The sequence below is a fragment of the Vigna radiata genome, chromosome 6 (assembly GCF_000741045.1).
Source record: "Vigna radiata var. radiata cultivar VC1973A chromosome 6, Vradiata_ver6, whole genome shotgun sequence".
Classification (NCBI taxonomy): Eukaryota; Viridiplantae; Streptophyta; class Magnoliopsida; order Fabales; family Fabaceae; genus Vigna; species Vigna radiata.
In genome coordinates, this window is record NC_028356.1 from 33,314,662 (window position 1) to 33,331,052 (window position 16,391).

Here is a 16,391-nt window from a genome sequence, read left to right on the forward strand (position 1 = left end):
AAAACGATGAACACTGAGTGGTTGAGTGAGAAGTTGGATAGGTCGTTACAAGAAAATCCAAATCTGAGGGTGAATGGAATACGTTCAAAAGCTTTAAGGAAATGGAATACCAATGTCACAATTTCTAAAGCACGCAAGGGAAGGATGATGGCATCATGCCAAGTTGAAAGTTCCTTTAAAGAACATTTCAGAATAATTTACAACTAAGCACATGAGTTGTTGAGGTGTAACCCAAATTCAACAATGAAGGTTAAAATATATAGTGATAACAGTGAGACAAGAGATTTTATGTTTGTTTGAAAGCTTGTAAGGATAATTTTATGTGTTGTAGGCCTATTATCGGTTTAGATGAGTGTTTTTTGAAAGGATAGTTTAAGGGAGAGTTGCTAACTATTGTTAGGAGGGATCCTGATGACCATATGTTACCACTAGCGTATGTGGGTGGAAAACAAAGAAACATGGATGTGGTTTTTGGAGTTATTGATAAAAGACCTCGGGGGTAATGAAGTTTATCGGTCATGCACATTTATCTATATGACCAACAAAAGGTACTTGTATTACATATACGTGTTTTGTTTCTTTTTTGTAGTGGGTGACAAACTACACACAAGAAACCACAAAAACTGAAAACACACAACATAGCCTAAAAGAGTAAAATATGCTCAAATTGTCTCGTGTTGGAATACAAGTCCCCGGTAACGACACCAAAAATTTGTTGGCTGCAAAACCAACGACAAGTGGTTCGGTCGCAACGTAGCAAGTGATAAATATTGTTTTCTTCCAAGGGACTTGTGCAACACTTAACAACTCTTGCATTCTAACTCAATAAGACCACAAAGTTCTTAAAAACACAAGAAACTCTTTTTGGTATTTTCATCAAATAGTTGGTGTGCAAGGAAATGTAACATATATTATTTACAAATTGTTAAGGCTAGAGTTCATCCACTTTAGTCTCATACATTCACAAACATCTTAATTCCATAATGAAGTCAACATTAACTTACTAACATACTCAAATCTTATCCCTAAAAACTTTGAGCCTATGATAACTCATCGAGTTCTAATTCCTTGAATCCTCAACAAGCAATCATGCATTAAGTTCAAGAGTCTTAACGAGTCAATTTTATCCCTAGATACAAGCTTCATTAGGTATTCAATTTTAGTTTTAAGTTCAAGTTGTATTTTCCAATACATTAAGAACCACAAATCAAGTCATGAGTGATCAAGCCACAACAAACATTAAGCATAAAAATCAAATATTAACTTTGAAATGGAAAAACATATGCATTAACATCACAAAATACATAAGATTCAGTTTATTACATCTAATTTCAATAAATAAGAATAGTCCTCCATGGTAGAGAACTTAGGGTTTTACATATTGAAGAGATAAGGAAGAAATTAAAACCCAAGAGAGATACACGCCTCTTCTCAAGGTTCTTGGAAATTGCTCCATGCTCCAATTGCGTCTCCCTTTCACATCTACACCTCCAATTTGTGACCTATCTTCCTCCTGCACCCCAAAAGGGGGAAAACCACCATGGATGAAGGAGGAAACCTAAGTAGGAGAGGGAAAACTTTCCAACACTCCAAGCATCCTCCAAAAGCATCTCCCAAGCACCCTTGGTGATTCTATTAATGTAAGAATGAGGAATTATGAAAACCCCCATGGAAACATTATTAAATACCCACTTTCATGTATCAAAGTTGACAAACTCGCCCAACGACTTCATTTTTGCCCAGTGAGGCCTAAAAACTAATGTTCCCTGACTTGTAACTCGTTGGGTAAGTCATTTTTGCACCCAACAACTCAAATACTTTAGGTTTAGGTTTAGGTTGTCAAACTCGCCCAACAAGCAGCTAGCTCGCCCAACGAGTCAACTTGGCCCCCAATGGTGATTTTCTGGTTGTCTGAGGGTGGTTCATGGCAAAATAACCCTACAGGCGAGTCTTTTCTTCATGTTTGCAGCCTTGGGTGCGATTCTAAAGCCCCTGAAGTGATTATTTGTCTAAAAGTCATTCTTTCTTGTCCAATCATGCTTCTTTGAGTTTCGATTTGTTTTTCTCCACCAGAAATGGTACCTATTTTCTTATCTCACACACTCAAAAAGATATTAGAGGTAAACCAAACATATATTAACTAAAACACAAGAAAACATAAAAGCACACTAAACTTGGGACTAAACAAGATAAAAATTATGAAGGAGTCGATTTATTCATAAAAGTATACACATAAAAATTCGTAAAATCAAGCGTTATTCACGAAAAAACACACAAATTAAGAAAAAGAACAAAAATCAATTTACTTTTTGCAGAAACTGATCAAATAAACCTAAAGATCTCGTATCATATTGTCAGACAGATGAACGAAAGATTAAAAAACTTAAAGAGAAGATAAGGAGTTTTTAGAAAAAAAGTTTTAATGAAATAATGTATTTTTTTAGATAATAAAACTCATTAATAAAAATTCTATTTATATTTTTAAATTTTTATATTAAAATAATTTAATTCATTATTTAAAACACTCACGTATTACAATATTTATATTTTAATTTATTAATGAATAACATATTTGATACCTTTATATATAATTGAAAAAACAATATTAATAACAATAATTATATAAAAAAAACAGTTTATAATTGCTCAATACTCTTAATGATTTATAATACATTAAACAATTGAAATGTGTACTACTTTTAACATTTAGACACTTTTTTTTTTCTTTTTAATTTTAAAATATAATTATAAATGTAAAATATCTTAGTCAAATTTAAAATATACATTATTATAAATAAATTTTAAATATTACTATATATATATATATATATATATATATATATATTACAACTGCAAGTAACACAGATAATTTTTAATAAAAATAAGTAAATGTGATATATAAAAAAATTGTCACCTTGGCCCCTGGGGTTCTTACGTCTTAAATCTCAATTCAATAATAAAATAATTGATTATCTAATTAAATGTATAAACCCAAAGCCTGAAAGTGTATTTTCCGCTACCAAGTGCTTGAAGAAAGGCAAATAGGTAGGTAGGTTTTGAAGTGTATGCGCAAATCCAGTTTCATTGAAACAGATGTTTGATCTCACTTGTTCTTCTAACGCTTCTTTGTGTATAAGCAAACCTCACAAAGTAGGCATTCCAATGGCTTCAGGGGAGCAAAAGTCACCACCCCAAACCCAAAGGCTGCAAATTTATCCCAATACAAATTCTGGGGTCTCACCTTTCTGGAGAGGTAATTATCTATCCATTTGAAATTTTTCCACCCAAATGAAAAATAAAGTTTAAATTTTTGGTTTTTCTTTGCAGAAAAGTATGAAAGAGAGGCCAAGAGGTATTGGGATGTTTTCTACAAGCGCCACAAGGACAGGGTTAGTTTTTCTTAGTACTCATGTTTATGTTCTCTCTTAATGCAAATTTTTTGCTGACTTGGTGTATCCACTATACATGGTTTCCTCTTGTTGGTGATGTCTTTTGATGTAACTGGATAACTTTTTCATGGAGTTTTGTTGTGTAATTTGACTCTGGTAATAATACCTTTCTTCAGTTTTTCAAAGATCGGCACTACTTGGATAAGGAATGGGGCGAGTACTTTTCTGTGAGTGAAAGGAAATACCATCTTTCTTTATTTATGCAATTTGGATTGTGTTGTAATGGCTTAAGTGATTTTTAATTTTCAGGGAGGAGGAAAGAAAGTGATTTTGGAGGTGTATATTCCTGATCATACTCTTTATGCTTCTGTGGTTTATTAGTTTATCCTTTATTATTGTTTAAATTACTCAGGAATTATAATGTTGAGCATACACGCATGCCACAATGTTATAATTGGATTAATGTGATTGTTATTCTGATTTAATGTTTTGCGTGAACCATAATGTGATCGTGCAGATAGAACCTTCCTGCATTTATTTTCTGCACTTCTACTTATCACATGTGAAATTTGTACTGGTTATTTATTGACACAGTTCATTTTCTCTCCATGAGGTCCTTGGTCTAGTAAGTTTCTTAACAAGTGATGGTGTGTGCTAAACAGGTTGGCTGTGGAGCTGGAAATACTATCTTTCCTGTGATAGCATCATATCCAGATGCTTTTGTGTATGCATGTGATTTCTCACCACGAGCTGTTGAGTTGGTTAAGGTTAGAAACCTCCTTTTTGTAATCTCTTTGTCCAATCATCATCTATTTCTGTGTTTGTCTGTGACTTGACTTGGTTGTGTGCTTCCTTATTCAGTCTTTATCTCGTGTGCATCTTTATTCAGTCTGTGCAAGTGTTAGTAAGAAGTATCGTATGCTGTAAAAATGACAATTTGAGTGATATAATGTAATGTCTTAAAGTTTTGGGTTATATATGATATCAACTTCACTTGTATGATTTACTTGTGGTCCAATAATGGAGATCTCCCTTCTCCTTTTACCCTTTTCGAATTTCTTAACAGATCTGTCAGTGTGAATATTTCAGATCAGGTTCATTATGCAGGGAAATGTATATTCACACAAGTTTTTGTAATTAACTTTGTTGGATATAGAGAAAAACTAGGTATAAGGTTAATTTCCCTTGTGTCTAAAACACACATAGGGTAATATATTTATAATGAGTAATGATACAAGTATATATGACAACAAAAAATAAATATGGTAAATAGAAGATATTGTTAAAAACAGTATTCGACAATATCTACCAATATCAAACAGTATCAAAAGTTTGTTTTCCTAATTAACACATAACGCGATATATCTAATGCTTCTTCTCAAGTAGGTGCATATAAATCATATGTATCAAGTTTATTACAAATATAATCAATTCTCGGTTCCCTTAAAGACTTAGTGAAATCTGTTAACTAATTATTTGAGTTAACGAACTCAGTCTCAATGTCTCTACATACAATCTTCTCTCGAATGAAATGACGGTTAATCTCGATGTGTTTAGTCCTTTTATGAAAGACAAGATTAGAACTGACATGAAGAACCGCCTGATTGTCACATGTAAGAGTCATTTGAGTGACATCTCTAAATTATAACTCTTTAAGCAATTGCTTAGGTCAAACATGTTCACAAGTGGTTGAGGCCATAACTTTATATTATACTTCTGCACTAGATCTTATCACAATACTTTGTTTCTTGGCTTCCAAGAAATCAAGTTACCACCAATAATGGAGACACAGTACCCCGAGGTAGATCTTCTATCAGAAGGAGATCTTGGTCAATTAGTGCCTAAATAGCAAACAACTTTTGTATGGTTATTGGAACCATATAACAAACCTTTTTCAAGAGATCCTTTAATGTACTTTAATATATGGATGACTGCATTCCAATAATCTTCACATGGGGAATTGAAAAATCGACTCATCACACTAATTGCAAAGGAAATGTTAAGGCAAGTAATTGTAAGGTATTTAATTTCCCAACCAATCTTTTATACCACTCAGGATCTGAAATAGGGTCTCCCTGATTTGGTGGGAGTTTGGTATTAGGATCCATGGGTGTGTCAACAAGTTTTGAATTCATTAATCCAGTTTCGTCCAAAATATCCAATGCATACTTCATTTGAGATATAACAATACTATAGTTAGATTGTGCTACCTCAATACGTAAGAAATATATGAGTTTGCCAAGATCTTTGGTCTGAAAATGATGACAAAGGTGTTGTTTCATCTGTGAGATGTCATGGTGGTCATTGCCTGTAAAAACAATGTCATCAACACATACTATCAAATAGACACATCCTGCACTTGAGTGACGGTAAAAGACTAAATGATCTGCGTAACTTCGAGTCATACCAAATTGTTGAATCATGCTGGTACATTTGCCAAACCTAACCCTAGGAGACTATTTTAGGCCATATAAAGATTTGAGAAGATGACATACCAATCCAAAAGACTCCCCTTGAGCAACAAATCCGGGAGGCTACTCCATATAAATTTCTTCTTGAAAATCTCCATCGAGGAAAGCATTTTTGACATCTAGTTGATAAAGAGCCTATTGTTGAAAAGAAGTCACGGCCAAAAGTAAACGAACACAAGCCATCCTTATCACTGGAGAAAACGTATCTCCATAATCCAATCAAAATATTTGTGTAGCTTTTGGCTACAAAACGAGCTTTGAGGTAATCAATAGTACTATGAAGACCAACTTTGATAGCAAAAACCCACTTGTAACCAACAACAAATTTCCTAAATGATAATGGGACGAGCTCCAAAGTTCCATTGTTCTGAAGAACACATAATTCATCTAGCATGACCTGACGACAACTAGGACGGGCTAAGACATTACTGATAGATTTAGAGATGGACACAAATTAAATAGACACTACAAGAAAAAATCGAATTACACACAACCAAAATCCGTATATAGGGCCCAAAATCCGTATATAATACTTGGTTATATACGGATTACATACACGCAAAAATCCGTATATAAAACTATCGTAGCTAGGTTATATACGGATATATTCGTATATAATGGTTTAAGAAGAGCTAAATAAATATCCTGCATGTAGTAGTACCCCTGAACATGCAAAATTCATACAAGCAGATCTGAACATTATACTGAACATTCACAATTCATATAAGCAGACCTAGACATTATACATTGCACATTGACATATAAAAGCAATAAGCTTTTCACATACACTTAATCCACAAAAGAAACATTGTACATGAATACATAAATATTGTTTACATCAATATAAGTGCAAGAGTAAACATTAGGTAAGTTCATAAACTGGTTCTGGTTCTAATAAGTTCAAGAGTAATGGAAATAAGTTTTATAAAATGCCTAATAATCCACATAATCATCATTTCCATCTTGTGGTGGTTGATCTGGAGGTTGCTGGTCTGGAGGTTGATGTTCTAGTTGGACATCATTGGGTGCTTGATTTTGAACTTGAGGATTTTGGAGGTTGAAAAAGTCTTGTGCAGCTGCCGAAGGCGGAAGGAATGGCAGGATGGTGCCAATAAAGCCTTCAAACTTTTGAAGCTGTTGACCATATTGTTGTAATTGTGATTTAATTTAAGGTTAACAATTTCTTCTGAATTTTGTTGTTGAGCAGAAGAAGATGCGTGTGTCTGTTGGATGTAACTATCAACACAGTCATCTTGGGAATTGACATTTCCAATGTCGTATATGTTGTATTTTCCACCAGCAGCCTCTAACCAACATCGGTTTCTCAATCTTTCCTCCTCCGAAGGGTCTAGAGGACTACATGCTGAGGCATCAACAGATGCAGTCTCAGATCTTATTCGAGAAAATTTTGCTTGAAATTGTTCTTGTTAAATGAATAAATATTATCATTAAACGTAAGGTTTAAAAACCTCATACATAATAGACAATATATAATGTGATAGAGTTAGTAGAAACTAACATGGGTCCGCCTAGACCTTTCATCCACAAATTCCCCTGTTGATTGACGAATATGTGTCTGCTGAAATATTTCATCAACATGCACTGATCCACTAAGCTCCTGTGACGGAATGCTTTTACCTTTTCTTAATTTGCAGTCACAGGAGTTTGGTTGGTTAGTGCATGTTGATGAAATATTTTAGCTGACACATATTTGTCAATCAACAGGGGAATATGTGGACGAAAGGTCTAGGCAGACCCATGTTAGTTTCTACTAACTCTATGACATTATACATTGTGTATTATGTATAAGATTTTTAAACCTTACGTTTAATGATAATATTTATTCATTTAACAGGAACAATTTCAAGCAAAATTTTCTCAAATAACATCTGAGACTGCATCTATTGGTGCCTCAGCATGTAGTCCCCTAGACCTTACAGAGGAGGAAAGATTGAGAAATCGATGTTGGTTAGAGGCTGCTGGTGGAAAATACAAGGGACACGTATACGGCATTGGAAATGTCAGTTCCCAAGATTACTGTGTCGATAGTTACACCCAATAGACACAAACATCTTCTTCTACTCAGCAACAAAGTTAAGAAGAAATTGTTAATCTTAAATTGCAATTACAATAATATGGTCAACAACTTCAAAAGTTTGAAGGCTTTATTGGCGCCATCCTGCTTTGGCAGCTGTAGCTGCACAAGACTTTTTCAACCTCCAAAATCCTCAAGTTCAAAATCATGCACCCAATGATGTCCAACCAGAACAACAACCTCCAGACCAGCAACCACCAGATCAACAACCACAAGATGGAAATGATGATTATATGGATTATTAGGCATTTTATAAAACTTATTTCCATTACTCTTGAACTTATTTAAAACCAAAACCAGTTTATGAACTTACCTAATGTTTACTCTTGCACTTATATTGATGTAAACAATATTTATGTATTCATGTACAATGTTTCTTTTGTGGATTAAGTGTATGTGAAAAGCTTATTGCTTTTATATGTCAATGTATAATGTCTAGGTTTGCTTATATGAATTGTGAATGTTCAGTATAATGTCTAGGTCTGCTTGTATGAATTTTGCATGTTCAGGGGTACTGCGACATGCAGGGTATTTATTTAGGTCTTCTTAAACCATTATAGACGGATAAATTTGTATACAAGTTATATACAGATATATAAGTTATATAAGGATATATCTGTATATAACCTAGCTACGATAGTTTTATATACGGATATTTGTCCGTATGTAATCCGTATATAACCAAGTATTATATACGGATTTTAGGCCTTATGTATGGATTTTGGCTGTATGTAATTCGATTTTTTCTTGTAATGGACATTGATATAGTTAGTAAAGACTGACAGGTCAGACACACGGGTAGCAGAAGAGATACTAGAAGACGCCATGGAAGAAGAGAGAGAAAACCCTAAAACACTAAAGGAGTCCGATTGGATCAACGAGGCCAGATTCAGAAATAGGATGAAGAGGCAAAGCCAGCGCAGGTGATCGATGTCGGAAAAGGGTTGTGATGTGTCGCCACGCACAACAACAAAGCTGACAGTGACATGACTTTGAACGACATGTGAGGGAGCGTGACTGCTCTGATGGCGGCGATTCCTGTGGCGTGGAGGTTGCTTGGTTGAGGCGATCAAAACCGTGTGGTCGTCGGTTTGAAAGAACACTTTGGTGATGGCGGTGGCAGTAATGGCAGAGGCGACGCAAAAAAATGCCAAACAACCTAAGCTCTAGATCTCATGTTGAATATCGAGAAAAACTAGTTATTGTGTTAATTTCTCGTGTCTATAACACACTTAGGGTAATATATTTATAATGAATAATGATACAAGTAGATATGACAACCAAACAAGAAGATATTGTTAAAAACAATATCAACAATATCTACCAACATCAAATAATATCAAAAGTCTATGTTTTCTTATTAACATAAAACACAATATATCTAATAAACTTAATACAAATCATGTTTTTCCAAATAGACTGATGCCGAGGAATCATCATAATCTGCAGTTTAATGCCATATTATTGGTATAAATTTTGACATCCTCTTTTACACAGGTCATTCATTAGGATGTTGGTGGAATTTTGCAACTTTTGTCCCTTTAGAGTGTTCAACGTGGTTGTCTTCTACAAATCAGCTAACTTTAAACCTTCGTAGTTCTTAATTCTTTCTTTGGGAAAAAGGCACTCTTTATTTTGGTTTAAAAGAACGAGTTTGTATTGCTTATCTATTCTGTTATAAAAATAAGAATTGTAGTAATTTTTATTTAGATACATCTAGTGAGAACAATCTTGTTTTCTTTTTTTTCAGACACACGAAGACTACAAGGAATCCCATGTTAGTGCTTTTGTCTCTGACTTGACAGCTGATGATCTGTGCAAAGAGATTCTTCCATCTTCAGTTGATATTGTTACAATGGTATCTGAAATTCTGAATGGCAGTTTAAATCTTTAAGTTAACATAGATCGAACTGATTATGTGATCAGATTTGCTTTTGTTTGTTGCAAGCTTTCATTTTCTTGCCTTATTTCATATAGTTTTTGTACTCTTATTATTGGCAATTAGTAGTTAATTATGTAGCTGACATGGTAAGCAGATATTTATGTTGTCTGCAGTGTCCCCAGAGAAGATGCCTCTAGTTTTACAAAATCTTAGAAAAGTTATCAAGGTATGAAAGAATTAATTATATATTGTTGCTGGAGATAACTCGTTTGCATGTGATAAAAGTCATACCTTTTCTCCAATTGTAGCCAGATGGACATGTGTTGTTCCGAGACTATGCTACTGGGGACCTTGCTCAGGTGGATTTATTATTGCACTTTACTTTTTTTAACTCAGAAAATTGAAAAGCGCACAATTATTATCTAATTTATTTTCTTCTGATAATTATTCATAAAGACCAAGTAAATAAAAATATTGGAATCAACGAAATGGTCTCACAAATTTATTGGTAAATTAGAACAACTGGATGGAAAAAAGAATCAAGAATATTCAGATCATCCTGAACAGCCAAAGAGTACCCATTTTTATTAAATTTTTACACCAATTTGATACTCATAGTGATACTAGAGATACTGATCTGAAAATAAAAATCCAGATAGTTCTTATTATCGTTTTAACTTTCAATATTAAAATGATTTAAATATTAAGCTCTTTAGTTTTTGGTTTTACTTATTTTTATAACAAGGTGGGGCAATTCTATGCTACATCTTCCTCATTGAGTGTAAAACTCTTAGACCAGTATTCCTTAACAAAAATATGGTGAATCATCAAACTACTTACCATTTCAATTTTAGCATTTCTGGTGTTGGAAAGGAAAACTGTTGACTATCAAATTTTGGTTGATGAATTTCTTTTTATTTGATTATTTGACAGTTTCTATTTCTATTTTTGTGTTCTATAGGAAAGGTTCTCTACCAAGGATCAAAAGATCAGTGATAACTTTTATGTTAGAGGTGACGGCACTGTAAGTTTTCAGCTTGATCCATCTTAACTTGTAACTTAGCAACTTTCTTCATTCTGAAGTAGTATTCACTTTGTTTCCTGTACAGCGTGCTTACTATTTTTCAAATGAGTTCTTGACAAATTTATTCAAAGAAAATGGTTTTGATGTTGACAAACTTCATGTATACTGCAAACAAGTTGAGAACCGCTCAAGGGAGTTGATAATGAATCGGTAATATATTTTATGGCATGTTCATTTTGGTCATTTTTATATGGTATTAATTGTGTTAAAACAGTTGTGTTTTACATTAGGTAGCCTATCGTATAGGATGCTTTCTTGAACTTCTAATGCTTTCTATCATATATGATACTTTTAAAGATATAAGGTTCAATTTGTTTTCCTTCACATTCAAACACATTGAATGTACTTCTGTTTTCCCTTTTCGTTTTTTTGTTTTAGGCGATGGGTCCAAGCTGTATTTCGTGTATCAGATAGTTCCAAGTTGCTTTCAAGCCAAAAAGCTGAGGCCAATAATCTTGATGGTGATAATGTCGACAAGGAAATCAAGCAAAATAATTTCAATGGTGGTTTAAATGACTCTGCAGTTGATTTGTCTGAGGGCGTGGCAATTGACATGTTTGGAGTCTTACCTTCCAGTGAGTACGAGGTAAGGTTCTCACCGTTGCCAAATCATTACTGGCCCTTTAGTTCTAACAGAAATTAATCAGATTTCATGGAATCGTTTTCTTAGTATCTGAACTATCCCATCTGAGGTTAGTTCTTCCAGATGTACAAAATTGGATATCTGTTGGCATTTGAGAAGGCCTTTTCCTTTACCCTTTTAGCAATTTTTGCATGACTTCTTTATTAAAATTTCCTTCAGTGTTATTCTCAATTTTGATTTATTAGTTGTATATGTGTCATCAACAAAAGCATTTTTGGCTTATTTTTTTTATACTGATGTTTTTATTGAGATCTACATCTCTTCAACATATCAGTGTTTCCACTTCTCATCACCTGAGTTTTTCCTGTTAGATTATTGAGATCAACCTTAGAGGCTGGAATTTCAAGATCAGTTTGCTTTCAAAAGAGTACCAACATACCTGCAAGTCAACGGGTTTGATGCTGTGGGAATCAGCTCGGTTGATGGCTTCTGTCCTTGCAGAAAATCCCAGCATTGTTGCAGGAAAGAGGATGTTGGAGTTGGGGTGTGGCAGCGGAGGTATCTGCTCAATGATTGCTGCAAGGGATGCTGATCTAGTGGTTGCAACCGATGGTGATGGTTTTGCACTTGATCTCCTGGCCAAAAATGTTGCATCCAACATTGAGCCATCGTTGCTGACTAAACTAACCACAAAAAGGTTGGAGTGGGGAAACAAAGACCACATAGAAAGCATAAAGGAAGTAGTGAGCAATAGAGGGTTTGATGTCATCATTGGCACAGATGTGACATACATTCCTGAAGCCATATTGCCTTTGTTTGCGACTGCCAATGAACTGATTGCCACTGGTGGAAGCCATGAAGATGGTAATGTTCCTGCACTTATTCTTTGCCACATCTTTCGCCGAGTAGACGAACCTACCTTGCTTTCTGCTGCAGCGCATTTTGGGTTTAGATTAGTTGACAAGTGGCCTGCTGAAACTTCAAGTAATTTGTCACATAGCATTATAGACAGCTGGTTTATTGAAAATGGTTTAAAAGATGATCTTCCTAGTACAGCATTGAACATCTTGCTCTTCTGCAAGGACTGATAATGAGTTTAGCAGTAGCTTGAGTGCAAATTGGTTTCTTGATTCTTCCCTTCATTACAAGTAAAAAGTTGATTCATTACTTGACAATCCGTCTGTGTTCATTGTACAAGTTTTTTATTTTTTGTGAGAGAATTCTGTTTTCTTTTTCTTAATTTTTATATATATTTTTTTTGTTGTGCTCCCCACATGGAGGCATTGACATGGACACATGATGGTTATGTACCCTGCATCATTTTCTTGGAATTACAAAAGGATTACATTTCGTGAGTGATCATGATTGTTAATTACAGATTAGGCAAAGATTTTTCATTAGCAAAATTGGCGACAATAATCATGATACAGTTCTAAATTCCAAGTTGAAGCTTCTTGATTCTACATGTAACACAAACTGAAAGATCAAATGATTTTTTAAGCATTCTATTTTGAATTTAGAGCGAATGTACTGACATTGAACAAGTTTTTTTTCTTTTTAATTCAGTTATAGATTATGTACAATGAGATTGTTCATTTTTATGATAACTAGCGTCAGTGATTTTTCACTGGTAAACAAGTAAAAATTATCATGTCATTGGCAACATTGTTACTTAAGAGTAGCTTAGAATGAGCTTGATAAATTCAGGCAGAACTTGTTCGGATTCAAATTTAGAAAGAATAAATCAGAGCAAAAAATGACCAATTGTTCATCCATGATAAGAATATATTTACTAAAGTTCTAACAATTTCTGATGAAAACCTCGTTTCGTACGGCTGAATTTTCAGAATGTAAACAAGGACCACTCAAGCAACTGCCCATTGAATTCATCACTTTGCACATTCACTTTTTATTTAAATTAAAGCATATAATATTTCTTTTGTTATGAAAAGACTAAAAAGTATCATGTTCAATGAACAGCTTATTCCTGGCTGCATGCACACATATTCTTTGGATATATATATATATATATATATATATATATATATATATATGGTTACCTTTACATTACAATTAGGGGAGCAGTACTGTTCTATTGAAAATTTCTTTGTTTAAATAGTAGGCAAGGGACAAGAAAATAAGTATGTCAGTTTTCTCTGTGCTTCTTAAGAGCAAATGCGAATCTAAAAGTATTTAAATTGGCTTATTTTAATATTTTTTACTCATCATTTAAATATCTGTTAGTTTTAATATCATAAAGTGTTTAACTAAATCAGTTATAGTGTTTGAAGGCCACATTATGCCATTAATGTCGTATTATAATCAATTGATAGTATTAAAAACTCACATGGTTACTTCCAATATATATGCTCAACATTGTGTGTAAGATATAGTTATTATTGATAATCTAATTAATCTACTAACCAAAAAGAAGTACATGTATAGCCTTACTGTTTATTGTTCAGGTCAGAATTCATGCTTAAAAGAAAGAAATGGCAGCTCAAATCAAAGAATTACACTCCCATTAATGGTGCTAATTGCTCAGAAATTTTTTTATTATATATAGATACATCTTCCACTACTTTCATTTTTATTATGTCTCTATTTTATGTTATAATTTTTGTTTATGCATGTAATAATAAGGCTAGATTACTTATACTTCTGTTTTAACTTGGAATTATGTTAATAATAATTTACTTTTGTGAGAGAAATGAAATGTATTTAGACAAACATCAATGCAGAAAAAAGGAATATAACTGTTGCTCTTTCACGTACCCTTAATACACATATATAAAAGCAAACCCTATACGCAATTAGCATAGTTTGTACAATTTTAGCATGCACTGATGCTTGTATATTTGATCAGAGTATTAATTACAATTAAATGATTGTGCAGATTTTAGGTAAAAATCAAACATGCAGACACTTATCATTTAGACATACCCTTTTCCCATAGCTCTTTCTTTTTTTCTTTTTTTTTATCAACCCTAAATATATAGGAAATAAACATGGTTGTTTTAATTTCCCATCATTTTTTTTTCTGGAGGATTTCAACCGTCTGCATTCCATTTCATCAACAAGACCTTTAGAACCTGAAATTGGCATAGAACTTGAATGAAAATCTGTACTCCTTAAATTACTAAGAACCCTAAAGTATCTAATATATAGGTAGACAATCAATATACTTTAGTTAGTTTCAACACAGAAACGTAGAATTAAGTTCGATGGCATAGGATTAACTGAAGTAAGTAACTCATGGTATTGAAATTAACTACGTCCATGGTATTGATTACTCCAACCATTACAAAAAAAATCAACATTCCACAAAAGTCAGATTCTGACATAACCGATATAATAGTCTGAAAGACTGATAATACCGAAGAGATATGAATGGTATAGAGTACTATGCGTGTTAAAAATGCATAAACTATCCACCATGAGTATGTGCATAGAGAACACACAAAAAAAAAAATCACCTTTTTGAAAGATTGTTGTTCAAAACTTTCAATTCAACTTTAAAAATACTTCTGGGTTCAATCCCAAAATTTAAAATAAAGAAAAGAGAGACGAGTACATACCAGATAAAACCTAACCAAAATCAATATTTAATTCCAGTTAAATCTATGCTTCTGTAAAACCATGTTCATTACTACAAAGAATCCCATTTTTCGTCACAAAATCCATACCTTTGCTGATCAATTTTTCTTCTTAACCGAGCATCCCCAAAACCCTAGCAGTTAATCTGGTAAACTCAGGAGTAAAATAAACGAAAATTAGGATGGGTTTTAAGTAGAATCTTATGTCTAAACTGTCATCAGATGCAAACATAAAGCTGTTTTCAGTGATTAGTCAACATAAACCTCTTAAACGTAGGCTAACTGAGAGAACACAAGATCAAAATTCATCAACTAATTAGAGCTTCAGATACTTGTACCTGTGAAAATAGGCTCTCTATAAGCGAACACATATACTTCAGACAAAGCAGAAATAGAATTACTTTTCTTGAGGAAACTGATGCACTTCAATCTGCATGCTAATAAAAGAATAATCCATATGTGGAAAGCAGCAATACATACCTGAGAAATGGAATGAGATGCCCATAAAGCATACTACTGAATGATATGACAACACAAGCCTAAGGGATAGGGTAACTTATAGCATATGAAGGGAAAGTGAAAACAAAAATCAGATACATATATATTAACAGAAAGTGAAGAAAATAAAGGATTGAAAGAAAGAGATGGAGATGGGGTGACAGATAGAGAGTAAGCACACATAGCTTCAAGCATGAAACCTTATCATCCAAGAAAGTACCATGTGTGCTCACTCTCTTCTGTCACCTCCCTTACCCTAATCTGCATTCATTTACTGAAATCTGATGTGTATCATTGCTGCATAATACTTCTGGAATGGGTTGGATGAGGGTTAAGGGGAGAGAAAAAAACATTCAATTGTTTCTCTAACAATCAACACCCTTTTTTTTATCAAACATTCAACACAAGTTCACTTTCTCATGGAACAAATGACGAACTTGAATTGCCCTTGTGTGAAGAACTGAAGGGGGATGCAGGGTATATATAGGGAAAGAGGAAATGTTGCATCACGTATGCACGGAATAAATGTGGGTTTATCTTCATTTCTCATTGATCTATAACATTTTAATTTATATATGGAAAAAGAAATTAGAAAAGGAGAAAAAAAAATAACTTTATGATCTCTACATCCCTATGCATCAACCCCAACCACAAGTTCATTTTATTCCTTGCTGCTACCTTCTATCTTGTAAGCCCTAGCTTAAAGGCATCTTCACATTCTAAATTACCTCTAATCATGTTGCTCAGGTCTCTTCAAGAATTGATTATGCAGAAAACGAATATTAATTACTCC

The 16,391-nt window shown here is 33.5% G+C and overlaps 1 protein-coding gene and 1 long non-coding RNA gene across 5 annotated transcripts; one reads left to right on the forward strand and one right to left on the reverse strand.

Moving 5' to 3' along the window:
* The first annotated feature begins 2,944 nt into the window (after positions 1 to 2,944).
* Positions 2,945 to 12,854, forward strand: LOC106765272. 3 transcript variants are annotated; one of them, XM_014649840.2, is made up of 13 exons: positions 2,945 to 3,045; positions 3,138 to 3,253; positions 3,328 to 3,389; positions 3,566 to 3,616; positions 3,699 to 3,725; positions 4,052 to 4,156; positions 9,706 to 9,813; positions 9,992 to 10,063; positions 10,146 to 10,196; positions 10,799 to 10,861; positions 10,947 to 11,071; positions 11,300 to 11,507; positions 11,876 to 12,854. In XM_014649840.2, exons 2-13 carry the CDS (start codon positions 3,163 to 3,165, stop codon positions 12,590 to 12,592), a joined length of 1,680 nt encoding a protein of 559 aa, XP_014505326.1. In that variant the 5' UTR covers positions 2,945 to 3,045; positions 3,138 to 3,162; the 3' UTR covers positions 12,593 to 12,854. The 3 variants fall into 3 exon arrangements, with proteins under 3 accessions (XP_014505326.1, XP_014505325.1, XP_014505324.1); XM_014649839.2 differs by having other exon boundaries at positions 2,997 to 3,049; XM_014649838.2 differs by having other exon boundaries at positions 3,004 to 3,253.
* Positions 12,855 to 14,535: 1,681 nt separating this feature from the next.
* LOC111241891 lies at positions 14,536 to 16,160 on the reverse strand. 2 transcript variants are annotated; one of them, XR_002668294.1, is made up of 3 exons: positions 15,439 to 16,160; positions 15,191 to 15,246; positions 14,536 to 14,596 (listed from the first exon to the last, which is right to left on the reverse strand). It is a non-coding gene; the product is annotated as an uncharacterized LOC111241891 (long non-coding RNA). The 2 variants fall into 2 exon arrangements; XR_002668293.1 differs by having other exon boundaries at positions 15,191 to 16,159.
* Between the last annotated feature and the right edge of the window lie 231 nt (positions 16,161 to 16,391).

Bases quoted from the DNA above. Each gene is read 5' to 3' on its own strand.
- LOC106765272 (XM_014649838.2), top strand. From the start codon at position 3,094: ATGTTTGATCTCACTTGTTCTTCTAACGCTTCTTTGTGTATAAGCAAA. The intron at 3,726-4,051 runs GTGTATATTCCT...TGTGCTAAACAG, and splicing joins GAAAGAAAGTGATTTTGGAG to GTTGGCTGTGGAGCTGGAAA. The intron at 10,197-10,798 runs GTGGATTTATTA...TGTGTTCTATAG, and splicing joins CTACTGGGGACCTTGCTCAG to GAAAGGTTCTCTACCAAGGA.